Genomic DNA, 15,718 nt, shown 5'->3' on the forward strand with positions numbered 1-15,718 from the left:
GGGAAATGCAAATAATATAAAATCTCAACAGATGGTGAAGAGTGAGGAAACCTGCAGGACTAACTTGGTGATCTTGAAGATCCTCAGCAGACGCAGTGCACGCAGGACGCTGATGCCAAAGGAAGTGCCAGGCCTGAAGAAACCCCACAGCACTTCAAAGATGCTGCCAACAATGACCTAAAGAGACATGCAGGCAAGTTACAGCGAGTTTACAAAGAGCAGCGTATTGATCAAAAAAAGGAGAAGTGGACAGATGTTACGGTCATGAAGAGGAGAAGAGGAGAAACAAACACGGTGCAGAGACAGACGTGGAGAGAGGACTGAATTTAAAAACGCAAGCATCTGAATTTTCTTAGACACAAATAGAGGGAGGCGGAGTACTGACGCTGCAGTCGAAGCAGTTGAAGGAGGAGTGGAAATACAGACGTGGGCCCAAGCTGTACATCTTAAGGAGCATCTCAGTCAGGAACAGAGCGAGGAACAGAAACTCTGCATAGTCTGGAAACGTAAATAACAAAGTTACGTCAATCAGTGCTCTCCACCACCGAATGCAATGACTGAGAAGATTTAATTAATGCCTAGGTTGAATGATTAGGTTGTATTTAACTTACACTGATGGCTTCTTTTCTTGTAAATAAAACAAAGAATCGTCGTTTCATGTTTTCTATAACTGTCACTCAAGTTTGTAGTGAAGAGCTGTCATTTTTATTAGCTACAGCCTCTTTTTTCTTAGTTGTAGATTTGTACGTTTTCATTATTTGGAGCAAAGTCAGCCTTTGCTTTTAAAACTGGACAGTGAAAGATTTCAAGCCGGACAAATGACTGACTTCCTGAGCATGTCTCATGTTGCAAAATGCTACCACAATGAGTTGTGACTCACAGAGAAAGTTGGAGAGCCATAAGGGTTGGTTATGGTGAACAATGGCTACACACAGTGTGTTGAGAGCCACAAGGCCGAGCACAGTCCAGTAGAAAGTCTGTGTCTTCACCATGCGGCGGATGGAGATGCGCAGGAGACGTTCCTTACGGCGGAAATATGCCGTCGGACCTCGCTTAGTGCTCCGGATACTCGTTCTGGTCATGGGGATGCCTTTGGGGGGGGACAGGGAGACAAACTGTGGTCGAATAGATCCAGTGTAGCATGTTCCCACTCTGAGTCTTAGAAAAATCTGTATTTAAAACTGCAGCAGGGCTCAGCGTGCACCTGCTGGTGTTCGACTTTCTGTGCACATATGTCTGAGCCTTTGCGCACTCCCACTCACCCACAGAGGAGATGTCACCATATTGTTCCTCCCCTGGTTGCCCTTGACGCACCACATCCATGCCTCTCCTCTTGATGGTGGTGGCTCGCTTCAACACTGCAGACAGAGCAGAAATGTAAAACAACCTGTTCAAGCTGCACGTGTCAAATTTGAGAAACGACACTGAGGGCAGCGACACAAGGCTGATTCTGGGTGAATGTGGCCAGAAAACAGAATTAACTTTTTGCTATTGTACTGAATATTTTGAGTAGAGGAATTCTTAACAACACCCTTAAACTGCCTTGTGCATAACCACCCTCATATTTAAAAAAACAACGTCCATAGTTGGACCAAGGCATTATGCAAGTATGCAGTGAAAAGAATGAGAAGAAATGATGAGAAGAAATCAAAGTGAGAGTAAAATGCATGTCAAGCTACAGTCTGTGAAGTTTCAGCTAAAAGGGCAAATTCAGCTCAATAACGCTGCAGCTAAATGAGACAAAAATGATCATTTAATGTTGGTGCAATGATCCAAAAAGCTGAATGCAAATCTTCGGATGCTTCTTCATCATGGCAAACCATGCTCCGAGGCTGCTTAACAGTCCATGCATTCCTCTTTTTTGAGCTGTTACCGAGTGCTCCCGTACAGCACAAGCACACACACACGCCGTGCAGCGCACACATGCTGGAAGTGGACGTGATGAGCCTGCTTTGACCTTTTTCACTGATGGATGTGTTTATGATTACCTTTTCATCTTATCCTACCCCTTCACACACCTTTCCTCTGTGTTGTGATTTCTGAATCTACTTGCAGGCAATATTTGCTTGGGGACTTTTTAATAAACCACTGACCAAACGTGCACGCACACACGCAGACGCACACACGCAGACGCACACACAGCAGTGTTTTCTAATGGCAGACCAGACTCTAGCAGACAGAGTCCTGCCAAAACACACACGCTCAGTCACACATCCATACGGCTGCATTTTGAGACTGGTGGTTGCTAAGGCAACTGCTGTGCACCACCTTTCTTTTTAATCAAAGCTATAAGAGCATCTGCATTTATTGTTATCACAGCAGCTGCAGCCGCTGTGTGTTTCTGCTACAGGTTAGTGTTGCACAATTAAATGTAACCACTGTGTCTTTGTAGAAGAACATCCTTGAAGGATTTTCTTTCCTTTCTCTAAGAGTTTGTTTCTCTGCTTATTAGTGGCCGCACATGTGTGTGTTTGTGCTTGTATGTGGTAAAACGGGGTAAGAAGTGGGTTACGCAAAGTGCAGAAGAGAGAACGGTTCTCACCATAGACACCACCTGTACTCCACTCTGGGAGCCTCCTGAGAGCTGCCAATCAATCAACATTTAATAAAATGCTAGTGCAGCGAGTAAAGGTCACAGTAGTGTTGAGAGGGTCAGAGTCAGAGCAGCACTAAGCTATCCGTTGGGCACTGTATCTAATGACAAGCTTCACACTATCAGTGCTCTCTGTGTGGCAATTGTTGAGACAGATGATATGATACGAGTAATTTCTACAAATGCACGACAGCATCCTGAACTTCTACACTGTGCTGCGTACTTAGAAGTAGATATAAAGATGGGTTCCCATCTATTTAATGTGAGCCTAAGGCTAAAGTCAGCTCGGTACATTTTCATAATGACATAATGGCATAAAAAGATATTTTGTGGTACATCCTGATCCCCTGATATTCTTCAGGATCTAATATTACATCACAGCATCATTTAAGGCTTTGACAAGAAAGCTCAGCCAACCTTTTCCTCATTTTACTTTGTGCATGCAAAAGCATTATGTTTACCATGAGCACTAACTTAATTTATTAGTATTATTATTTTTACAGGTATTTGGTAACCAGCTATTAACTACAGCAATTTGCATTTTCAGATGCCGATGGTGCTCAAGTCAGGTGATCATCAAAACTGGTGAGCTACATTTGAGCATAGACTGCGTGTATATAAAAGACGGACACACACTGATTCTTGAAGTCCTGTTTTGAAACCTCAAAATGAGCGTTTTAGGCCATCTTTGTCTCTTTGAATCAGACGTGACGAGCAAATGGAGCGCTGCGCGCTAATACAGCAGTGCCTCGTTTTTTAACTTGCAGTTGAGTCCATATATAACAGGAGGTCATACAGCAAGAATGTAGAGTCTGTCTTAAGGATAAAGGATTTACGGCACTGCGTTTGTGTTCGTATTTGCCTAAGTTCAACTTTGCTGACTACTGATTGCTGTCACCAGCCTGGAGTGTCACAAACAACCAGTCTGTGAGCTGCTGCTGCCTGTGCTGTCATTGGTTCTTCAGCCAGCTGCAGCGTGGAGCAAAATTACAACAAACGAAAAGCTTAAATGAAATGAGCGTAACAAACAATCACCACAGCAGTTTTCTAATCCCTGATGTTGTCAGCCAGTCAGCATCGTCCTTGGTGAGCTGCATGCTGTTTTCTTTCTGTCTTTTGTTTTTTGAGGACTGCACACAAACAACTCTGTGCAGGTAAATACCTACACAAACGCAGTATTGTAAATCCTGCATCATATAATCGGACTACTTTTTGCAATCAGATGAGTTTAAAAAGAATGCATGTCAAAGGTCATCGGTTTTCAGATCAAGAGGTCATGTCCATCTCTTATATTTATGCTTTTGGGATATTTCTGAGTAAATGCTAACTCAGCATAGCAACAGTTAAGAAGCATGTCATTATTTTATTCATAAACTGAAACATATACAAACTGAAACTTTGACTGGATGCTGGCAATGAAAAATCAGAGGATTACTAAAGATATTAGGAGTTCTTCCATAAGCAAGAATAAAGTCATTATCACAGTGAACAGTCTGGATCAGCTTGAGCCACAATACAAGCCAAAAATGAACAAACACAATGAAAAGAAATACATTTCACTGGAAAGACTTCTTATTCCTATGTCTGAATCTTAAACAGTGTGTGCCAATCTAAAGCCGATCCGCAGTGCAAAAAATAATAGCATACATTTTTTAAAGCATATCTGCCAGCATGAACTAAGATAGGATGTACTGCAATAGCAGGAAAAACAAAGATCCCTGTTGACTTACCATCAAGGGCAGAAGGTCCTGGATTTTTATTCTCCTCTGCAAGCATAACTTCCTCTATAAAAAAAAAGTATGGTCAGAACTGAGCAGCTGATGGTTCACATGAAGGAGCTCTACCGCCATCTGTTGTGATGTATTTACAGCGTTTTTGTTGCAAAACGTAACGCTTATATGTTGCATCGAATACCTCCCATGGTTCACAACTGACAGGATTATAGAAGATGAAAGAAATGATTATTTTTATTTCTCATTGAGGAAAAGTTCATCTGTGACTGGGACTAAAGCCACCTGCTCTGTCGATCCAGGCCCGATAGCCGTTGAGCTCCCTCTCAATCTGTTGTTGGCGTCTCAGCTTCATGAAGGCTCTGCGATTTTCAACTCTCTCTCTCTCCTTGGCGAATTCTCTGCAGAAGCAAACAGATGAGGCACACTTTTAAAGGCCACAGGGATGCAGTATTCCTCTCGAAGAAAAAGCTATTGTTGTCTTGAACTTAATCTCTTCTCTCTCCCTGTGGAGATAATGACAATGGATCCTGAACTGACCTTTCTGTAAAACTAATTAACTTGCATAGACAGTGCCTAGTGAAACGGTTTGAGTTTGCAGCAGCTAGTTTGTCAGTAATTCTATTTATCGGTGAACAAAGCAAGTCTAAGTCATCTTAAATCAACAAACAAACCGAGCTGGCTGTATGGCTGCAGCCCATCTCAGGGAACGACGAGTAACTCTAATGTAGTGTGTAGTCTGACCAAACGCTTACTTGAACCAGGAAGATGTCATTTTAATTTCATTTTCTATTCTAAATCCTTAATTTGGCTGTTTGCTGATGACACTTCTTCTAGCTCACAACTATTTGATAGAGGACAAGAAGTGAAAAAGCCAGTGAATTTAAAGAAAAGAAAAGAAAAATCCCCTTAAATTTACATCAGTGTTGGAACAGGTTGAACCCACGACAGATTAAAATGTCAGTGGACCTACCCAGAGAGGACTCCCAACACCAGGTTCAGGACAAAAAAGGAGCCGATGATGATTAGAGGGATGAAGTAAAGCCAGTTCCATCTGGGGCCCAAGGCATCGTCGGTCTGAAATATATATATATAAAAATCTTAGCTAGTTCAAGACAGCTTGGAGCATGACCCATGCTGCCACAGGGAAAGACAGCAGAAAGACACAGGTGTAAGGTTCAGGTCTGCAGGCAAGGAACCGATACTGATACTGTGTCCATAGATCTGTGGGGGTTATTCTCTTGGACATCATTAGATAACACGTTGTTTCTTTATTTTATAGCACCAGGACCTAAGCATGACAACACAACTACTGTTTATTCAAGTGGCTTTAGTTTTTGTGTACACAGCGCAGGTGCATATTCCTCTTAAACCCCAGGACGTCTTCACTGTCCGCAGATCATTTTCAGCAGCACAGTAGCGCTGATGTCATCCTTTTCTGTCCTCTGTCGGTCCTCACTCATCGGTAAAGCTCATTCACCATCACTTTAGACGACATAATGCAATCAGTCTGGCAAATCGTATGCCTCCATCCATCTCAATAAAAACTGAAAGAGCAGGCAGCTGACCACAAATTGCACCCTGGCACAGCAGCGTGCGTTTTGCTTTACTGAGATAAAAGCAAAAGCATACAAGCAAAAATGAACAATTAAAGGCTGTGCATGTCATGCATCCTTTCTTTTAGTGTTCTTCATATTGAAGAAAAACACAAACTGTCCTGCTCGCCATTGTTTTTATTCAATTACTAACTGAATAAAAATAATGGTAAGTGGGACACATAACAGAAGTTAGAGTCGTTATTTATAGATTAAACTTTTGAGACAGCTCACAACACTCACAGGAGGTCCAGGTCTTAAAATGGCAGGATGAGAACTGAGGAAAACCAACGTAGCTCTTTGCAATCATCTCCTACTAACATATTCCCCCATATTCTCCATCCGCAGCTAAACTACATCAGAGGTCGCAAACATCCACTTAGCAGTCATTAACATCCTGCAGCTAAAGCTGCTTTCTGTTCATTGAGGTTAATGGAGTCTGAATTGTAACAAACTACTGCTATGCTTTAATAATTTGCAGCAATCCAGCAAAATACTATGAATGGCAGAGCCGTGCATGTTAGCTGTCTTACATTGTAGAGTACAGTGGTCCATCCTTCCATGGTGATACACTGGAAGACGGTGAGTACAGCAAACAGGATGTTGTCAAACTGCGTGATGCCATCATTGGGCCCGATCCAGGTATCGTTGCAGGTGTATTTGGCGGGACATTTACGCACGCCACACGGAAACTCGACCTCAGATGAGTCCATAGTCTCATTCTCTGAAGAGAGAGATGAAAAGTGAGAAAAACAGACCCACAGTAAGACAAGTGAAAGTGAAAAACCGGATCTGGTCCACTTTAGGATTTAGCATGAAACGCTTAAACCAATCAATGTCCACTTTCTAGTAATCTGACCATCTATCGACACAAAATACTCGAGTATGTCTGTGTTATCAAACTGTCCATTCAGCTCGTGTGTGACAGGAGCTGCTCGGAGGTTAATGATACCTATGAATGTACAATGAGCCATTGTGCCAGCCTGCATTGTTGGGTTTAATTACACAGAAGAGGGTTTGGTTTGATCACATCTCCAGGTGCAGCCTAGTATGGTGTGTGTCTGTGCCCATGTGTGTATGCATTTGTGCTTATGAGTACAGAGCTACTACCTAAAGAAGTGCATAAACATGCATGAGACTGCTGTACACAAACACAACTTATCCATGAGACAATGTCGTCTCTTTGACATTCAAAGATGAACTCTGAGCGTCTGTACCCAGGATCCCAGGCTTCGGGATGCAGCTGTAGTGGAGTTTGCCGCTGTAAAACTCTAAACCGATGATGGCGAACATGAGGATCGCAAAAAAGAGTAGCAGACCGATCTGTAGCAGAGGGACCATGGCCTTCATTATAGACTTCAAGACTATCTGCAGACCTGGAGGGAGAGCGCGCACACACACACACACACGCACGCACGCACGCACGCACACACACAACAATTTAAATGCATCAGCTGAAGCTTCTCATAAAATCCTTTAGAACTTCTTTTTAGTTAAAAATCGCCACAAAGTGAAAAGTGTTGCAAATCTGTTGATATAAATTCTGTTTGAAAGAAGGAGGTTATGCTGTTGTTTGTGTGTGTGTGCATGTAGCTCTTTGTATTTGTAAACATAATAAAACTAATAAAACTGTGTACGGGCGATGAGTGGGGCGATGTTAATAATAATTCATATTTTAGCTAATCAAGCTCAACGAAATGATTTATTGGTGGAAAATAAAGAGAAGTTAAACTATGATTTTTACAAGTGTGTGTTGTCAACATGTAGAAAGTATTGTACAGAGATTTAAAATATTATGTCACATTTGACCTTTGACCTCTTCTGCATGGTCAATAGATTGATCTTAAAGTCAAAGTGATGATAATGCTAACATAGAGCGATTTAAAATGACAACACATATGGATACAGGGACAGCGATAATGTGGTGATTTTAAATATCGTGTTACTTTTGACCTTTGACCTCTTCTTTGAGGTCAAAATTTCCAGAAAATGTCTTTTAATTTTTAAACTTTCCCTAAAGTGCTGCTGCCTTTGTTTTATTGGCTATATTAGGAAATGATACTGGTATGTGGAGATTCTAAATATCACATTTGACCTTTGGACATTTTACACCTGCCTTTCTTTCAAATTGATCCCAAAATGTGTCATATCTTTAAAGAAAGGTCTGTGAAGAGAACGAATGAGCTGCCTAGTTAGCTAGAAATAAATTGTAGTTTAATATTATAAAATAAGCTCACGTGCAGTTATAGCTGTTATCTGTTACCTACTCCTACATACAAAACATGACACTGTACTATTCCCTTAAAAGTAAGCGAGCTGCCTTGTGGAGGTTTGTGCTCTCTGACTGCTTCTTGTTTGACTGTTACAATGTTATTGATTAGTTTTCCAGAAGGTTCTGAGGCAGTACCTTAAATAAAAACAACAGCTGTCCTTATGCTGATACCAAATATCAGTATTTGCCAATAACGGGGTTGCTTTTATTTTGCCACTTGCTTAAGCTTACCCATTAATCCTCTTTATCACACGCAGCCTGCACATACATAGATCCAGATGAAAAGGACAACAACAGCACATTGATTTAGTATACGGGAGACTCACTGGGGATGCCCGAGACCAGCTTGAGAGGTCGAAGTACTCGCACAGCTCTCAACGTCCTCAAGTCCACTGAGATGTTCATGTGTGCCCCTGCTGCAGCCAGGATCCTTAACGAGCAAACGCGTGTGCATGTGTAAACCCACACAAACAGAAGACAAAGAGAAAGAACAGGACTGTCACTGTTTCGCAGATGCACATTAATACCACAATTTCATGCTCTGTAGGCTGCGCGGAGCCGTGTCGAAAAATAAAAACACGAGGCCGGCGCGCACAGTGTCGGAGGACGGCTGCAGCGCTTAGATAGCGACTGTGATGACGAGAGGGTCTCCGGCAGGCGAAGAACACAGAGGAGAAACAACAACAATGATTATTTGGGGGACTTTTGGCTCTTTCCCTCTGTGTGGGAGGACGGCCGTGACAACTGCTATTTAGGGGGAGAACAAAGAAAGCAGCTCCATCAGGAGAAGGCAGGACACCCTCAGGCTGCAGGGACGCGAAGCTCGCGGACACACATGTGGACACGCACACGTTACAAACACGCCAGCCTTTTATGCTCTACACAAAGCCCTGCACAGGTCTCATTTTCACTTTGTTTGTCTTGTTTTCTCTCTAAAAAAAAAACCCCGGGGCCCTCAAGCCCCAAAAAGAAAAAAAAAAAAAAAAGTCGTGTCTGGTGATCTCACCCCTGGTCTCTCATTAGTCTGCCCTCCTGCTTCCCCTTTCTCTCTATCCTCATATCTTGCCCTTCATCCCTAAACCTCTCCCTCCCTCCTCTCCCCTTCTATCTGCCATTCAACCACCTTCCCAATTATACTCCACCTCCGATTCATTCTGTTTTTACGTTGTCCGCCGACCTGAGCACTTATTTATTCCACTTTCACCTCGATGCCTGCAGAGTGGGAGGCAGAGAAGGATGAAGAAGTGAGGTATAAACAAAGGAAAAGCAGTGCAAGGGGAGGAGACGATAGGTTCGCTAAGGGAAGAGTGATACAGCATTTTATTTCAGGACCGTACTTATGACCAAAAAGTAAAGACATAGACGAGCTAAGCAAACTGATAGGTGGATTATCACAGATGATTTATGGTATCATCTTTATGTGCAGTAATTTGCTCAACGGTAATTGCATACTTGATTATCACACAGCTAGAAACGCAGCATCACAGACCCAATTACATTTCTGTGATCGAGTGGTGAGAATTAGTTCGGTCTGTACTGTTAGAAGACAAGGAGTGTCATTTGATTTAATTATGAAAAGAAAGAAAAAAGATAAAGAGATGGGGGACGAGGAGACGAGAGAAGGATTAAAATAGCTCCCCGTCATCCTCGCAGATATAGAAATAGAACTGCATTCACACCTGAAGCCACTCCCTCCTCATCCCAGCCTCAACAGCTCACTAACACGCTGATTATTCCTGTTTTCTCTCGTCTCCTTCCCTCCTTTTAATCCAACCACTCGCTCCCTCCTGACACCGCCGTCATTTCATCCTCGACCTCCCTCATCTTTCCATCTTTCTTCAGACCATCAGTCCTGACTGCTCTTTAACTGTTATGGCGATGAAGGCTCTAAAAATGGCTTTCTCATTCAGTCCGCAGAGGACGTCCCAGGCTCCGTTTTGCAGCAACAACCATTTGCAGAAGTTAGATTGTGTTCTGGGACTTTGGTGCAACCACAGTTAGAAAAGTCCAAAACCATTTTTGGGGTAAAAGTTTTTGCTTGTTTGTTAGATTTTGAGACAACATTTCTAAATAACATGTTATAGCCATACTAAGCATACTGGTAGTTACTGCTAAGGCCTACCAATACACAAATAAATGACTCATAGTATGAAAATGGATTGAGGCCATTAGAGCGAAGGCTCAGATGTATAGAAGCTTCCTCTGCTAAAATATTTTTTAAAAATGCTGCCATCTGAGAGTCAATATTTTGGGTAATAAATAGACATATCAGCACCAAATTAAACTATATGTTATTAGATTAGGAAAAAAATATATACACATATTTATCTAATGAAATGTTGCAGAAAAATGCTTTCACTAACAATTCCCTCTGTCCCACAGCCTGCTATACTCATTACTGTTACAGACATATTGCACATTACAGCCGTCTGGCCATTGGCACCACCTACGTGACGGACATGAGGAAGGTGAAGGTTGGCCTCAGAGAGTGGCAGATTTAAATCAGCCAAGGGAAGCACAACACATGGCCGATTTGGCTCAAAGAAGGAGTTTGGCACCTCCCGGTTGACTTCCTTCTCGGTAATGCAGGAATATTCATTTTTAGTGGCATTAGTCACCATTTTATTCATGAACACCATGAAGTGGTCCAGAGTTAAAGGATGAAATAAAACAAACACAAATAAGTGTTGGTTATTCTGCAGTTTCTTTTATTTTTTCAATAGATTTCCAAATAAAATTCATTCGGGAGCCTTTCACAGGGCTAGCCACACCCACAACTGAAGGGGGTCCCATGGCAACAAGGGGGTTTGGGTTACCCTTGTAATAAATCTTTAGACAACCTAACCGATCTCAGGGACGGCTCGAAGCTCAAAGGTGACTGGTGTTTCTGAAAATGAATAAAGTCACTTTTAGTCACTGGGATCTGTCAGACAGAAAAACGTGTCCGTTCACTCTGAGCATGTCTGCGAGCGTTATATGAGACGCAATGTAGTGAACTTAGCCGATGGCCTGGTCAGAGTTGTCAGCCATGATAAGTGAGTAACAATGACATACCCTGCAGAGGTGACAGCTCCCCGCTGCGTGACAAATCTGGCGTGACAGCTGTCGTGGCGTGATACTGATAACGTCGTGGCTTATGCTCCGTGTCGCTGTTGAGCTGTTAATGAATGTGATGTGAGCGCACCTGGATATTGTAACGACATTAATTACCGGTCTGCAGCTTTTGAGTCACAGGATCAGTTTTGTGTGTTAAAATAAGGATTCAAATTATATTCCAGCAGAAGAAAATCCTCTTTGATTTTTCTTCAATGATTGATTGTGTGTCAAGGAATAACTTTAAACGTGTACAACACATTGTGACAGGGCGTGGTCTGCGGTGCTGCTGCAGGGACGGTGGACGCACCTGCACGGCATCCGCAATCACGCCTCTGTGCGGACTGACGTCATGCTGTTGGAGTGTCGGCTGAGCTGGAAAGCTGCGAGCGTGTGATTGTGTACGGCAACCGTGAGCATGTCATCAGGTCTGCCGTGGACTCTGTTACACACACAGTAATCCATATTGTATTTGTAACCTGTCATTATCTGACGCTGCAACACCTCTAACAGTATTCAGAGAGCCATCGCTCACTTACAGCGTTTCCATTTCTCCAAAATGAACCTTTGCAACAGCAAGAGCATGAAAATCAAAGGTGTTACAAGGAACATTAATATGACTTTAATGATTTGCTTTCATTAAAACCCCACAGCGCATCCACGCAGGTGTTTTCACTTATGCTGACTGATGAAAGCTCTTTTAAGGACTGTGTGGGCGTCTACCAGTCAGGCTTGATGGACATGTGAGTTTTGTTGCACCTGTTAGGATAGGTACACTGTTATCATTTTATTAGTGCTTGACAGTTTTGCTACATTACATTTGTAACACTGTTATAGTTTAAAAAAAGCAAAACAATACAGGTGTAATTAGCATGTTAACTAAAAACACCTGTGTGGGTCTGTGGGGGCCTTTAGTGCCTCAAGCAAGCACGCACAATATGGCACCACAGAGCCCGGTTACTCGGTGATTAGCACTGTTATTTACATCTGTATTTATCCTTCTGACTGAAAGTTTCTGCCATTTAAAAGAAGAACGATGGGTCTATGGTTTTATTTGAAATCATTTACTCATAGCTGGCACATTTTTAGAATTTTTGTTCAGTAAGTTAACTATAAAAATCACTCTGCGCTGATAAAACGAGTGCTTGAAGGACACAAATTTAAACTATCCCTAAATCTGATTTTTAGATTAACTGATTAATTCAGGTAAACTACAGTTAATTTTGCATTATTTTCTATACATTGCCAGGATTTGAGATTATCATCAGTTTTTACTTCAAGTCAGCCAAGATCAGTGACAGTCGCAGAGAATTTTATAAAAGTCATAAAACTCCTAAACGAGGAGGATGAATGATGGTGCCATATAAGGTCTCTGGGAGAAAAGACAAAGAAAATACAGTTAATTTCTTTTCATTATTTTTAGGCAATACCTCTTTTCCCCTAAAAATCCTTTATAATCAAAGTGTATTTTTCAGTGGTGCTTCTCCGTTACATGCCTCGCATGAAACAATCTGCTCAGAACACATGGGCTGAAGTAAGATATGCATTTGTAATCATTACAGAAAGAAAGAACAAAAACCTTTAGAGCCAAGTGCCACAAACTAGCTATGCCCACAAAGGAAGACAGAGATAATCTGACAAAGAAGACCGGACTATTTATACCCATGAAGGTAATCAGGGAATTGGCTCCAGGAAGGTAATGACACACAGGTCTGAATAATAACCACAAAACTGCTGAGGAAGTAAAACTGAAAACAAGACACCAGAGAGACATGCTGACCAGAGCGAAGCAGGAAGAAGGAAGAATAAGTGGATAACTACTAACTAAGAAACACAGAAACACAATCTAACTGCACAGTGGGAATGTTTGATTTTTTAAATGTTTTATTTTGAAGGTTAGATCTTTGTGTGGCTTTCATGTTGGTACTTCCTACTCCTGTTAGTGTTTGATGTAGTTTACGTGTTCCTTATGACCTTTTTGTGCACGTCTGACTCCGTGCAAGTGCAAACTGGATTTTCTGTTTGGGTCGAAATGTTGATTTATCATCATGGGTAATAAGGAGGAGTTGGAAATTACTCTTCATGCCAGTGTAGGATGCTCCGTGTCCACTATTCTCCCTATTGGACAACACTAATAATAATAATAATAATAATGATAATGGATTGCATTTATATAGTGCTTTTCGAGACCTCTACAATTCCACTATTCCTTCACTCTCACATTCACACACTGGTGGAGGCAGCTGCAGTTGCAGCCACAGCTGCCCTGGGGCAGACTGACAGAAGCGAGGCTGCCATATCGCGCCATCGGCCCCTCTGGCCAACACCAGTAGGCAGTAGGTGAAGTGCCTTGCCCAAGGACACAACGACAAAGACAGACAGATCGAACCGGCAACCTTCCGGTTACAAGATGAGCTTCCCAACCCCCCTGACCCACGGTCGCCCCACTACATAGTGGCAACCTCTAAACAGTCCGCTCCATAGTGAGGAGTGACTGATTTTGGACACAGCCACATCCTAAAGTCAACTGAAGGACCTCTGTAATGCTGAGGGATACAGAATAGCCGTGATTGCCTTTACTTCCACGACAGAGACCAATAGCGCGTACGGCACACAGTCATCATGTTTCATGTGTACAAATTCCAGTAGATTGCATCAGGCGGAGAGACTCCAGCAGCACTACACAGGGAAACATAGCACGAGGTGAAGCTAAGGAAACTGGATATTAAACAATAAAAATTAATCAAAGATTAAGATACTGAAGGTGTTTTGTTGCCATTCTGCTCTTTGTAGGGGTTTTAAACATTACTCAAGAACAAATAGTTAAGAAGGCACACTGGCTACTGGAAATGAGCAGATTTATTGCAACAGATGCTGTGATTTTATTTTATTGTCACAGTTAATTATTGAATTATTTCGTCACTGCTGGTTATGCAGTTGCTATTTTCTAACGCTTCGAGCTGTATAATCACTTTGTTCCAAATTATCTCTCCCTCTTTCGTCTCCTGGAATGAACCTGGGAATTTGTCAGAAGAGGCTTCAACTAAGTTCACGCAGTACAATACAGTGCACACATGAGAACTCTTGCACCGAGATAGAAAGCTTTGTCTCAGCAGGAAGACTAACACCATATTTTGTGCATTACACTAAATGTTGAAAGAATAGCTTAATTAAAACTAGCATCTTAAAGTAAGACCCAACTGCCGTCCCAGCAAACATCCTCCCAGCTGATGTGTCCATGAGCACGAGTCTTAATCTTTGTGAAAACTCTAACAATAGAAAAACAATTTTTCACTTACAGTACAACACAGTCCTATAAATGCAATCCATTATTATTATTATTATTATTATTATTATTATTACCTGTGGAAGGAAGAAACAGCTGAGTGTGAAACATACATCACAGGGTTCCTGTTTAGGGAGATGTAAGATTCTGCAGGACAATCAATTAAAACCGCTGCTCTCACAGTGTGGTGGGTGGTGTGTGCAGAAGAAGGAATTGCATGAAAAAACTCCTACAGTGCTGCTCTGGTTGGTTTAGTTGATATAAGCCTCTGTGCCTCCCACAGTGTACTCACTCATTTTTAACTCCCCCCCTCATTTGTCCTTTTTATTCTCTTTCCTCCTCACCGAAAAACAGCAGGAACCCCAAACGCACACATAAGAAACACAATTTGTTGTGCAAGATCGGACGGACGGACAGAGGGGTGGGTGGGAAGGAAGGAAGGAAGGATGGAAGGAAGGAAGCAAGGTCAAATGCAACTATTCCTTAAATCAACAGCCTGAGATACTGGCCTGGGTTTATCAGCCTGCATATTGGTTTATATGTCAGTTAGCTAAATGTTTGCTCTTTGGCCAGAATGAATAATAAATATGGGTAAATGATTCAGTAGCCATCTGTTAGAAGTCAGAGAAAGTGAGAGAGAGTGAATGAAGGAGAGATGTTAATTTAGCTCATTGCAGACATGAGTCACCAACACTTTTTACATCACACACTCACATACACCTGCTATAAATGACTATCATTTAATTCACAAGGAGGTCATAAAGGGAAAGTTTTGAGTATCAGTAGATGCTGGTAAAATTGATTAAAATCACACCATCAATGAGAAGTATTGATGGTGTACAAAAACGTCTTATGCAGCAAAAACACTTCTATGCTTCTACACTTCTTTAATAGGTCCACCTCACTGGTACCCGGTTGAACCCCATCAACAAGGTGCTGGAAACATGAATGTGGTTTTGGTCTATTCTGACATAATAACATCGCACAGTTCCTCAGATTTGTCGACTGCACATCCGTGATGCACCTGCCCCATTTCACACAGCCCAAATGTGCTCTCCTGGATTCAGATCTGGTGCTCGTGGAGGTCATTTGAGTTCAGTGAATAAAAAACACTGTGAACACGAGCCTCTGTTCTGATGCTGATGCTGG

At 42.1% G+C, this 15,718-nt stretch overlaps 1 protein-coding gene across 2 annotated transcripts in view; it reads right to left on the reverse strand.

Moving 5' to 3' along the window:
- Positions 1 to 15,718, reverse strand: part of cacna1ea (calcium channel, voltage-dependent, R type, alpha 1E subunit a) — a 110,201-nt gene that overhangs the window by 31,921 nt on the left and 62,562 nt on the right. For both annotated transcript variants that reach the window (XM_005747534.2, XM_005747535.1), the window contains 11 exons: positions 8,517 to 8,620; positions 7,136 to 7,294; positions 6,452 to 6,642; positions 5,297 to 5,400; positions 4,609 to 4,724; positions 4,324 to 4,377; positions 2,543 to 2,584; positions 1,263 to 1,358; positions 881 to 1,090; positions 386 to 498; positions 65 to 177 (listed from right to left, as the gene is read on the reverse strand). In XM_005747534.2, the coding sequence (XP_005747591.1) occupies positions 65 to 177; positions 386 to 498; positions 881 to 1,090; positions 1,263 to 1,358; positions 2,543 to 2,584; positions 4,324 to 4,377; positions 4,609 to 4,724; positions 5,297 to 5,400; positions 6,452 to 6,642; positions 7,136 to 7,294; positions 8,517 to 8,620 (1,302 nt within the window). The remainder of the gene's footprint in view (positions 1 to 64; positions 178 to 385; positions 499 to 880; positions 1,091 to 1,262; positions 1,359 to 2,542; positions 2,585 to 4,323; positions 4,378 to 4,608; positions 4,725 to 5,296; positions 5,401 to 6,451; positions 6,643 to 7,135; positions 7,295 to 8,516; positions 8,621 to 15,718) is intronic.

This window comes from Pundamilia nyererei, unplaced genomic scaffold, assembly GCF_000239375.1.
Source record: "Pundamilia nyererei isolate P.nyererei 1_Seehausen unplaced genomic scaffold, PunNye1.0 scaffold00199, whole genome shotgun sequence".
Taxonomy (NCBI): domain Eukaryota; kingdom Metazoa; phylum Chordata; class Actinopteri; order Cichliformes; family Cichlidae; genus Pundamilia; species Pundamilia nyererei.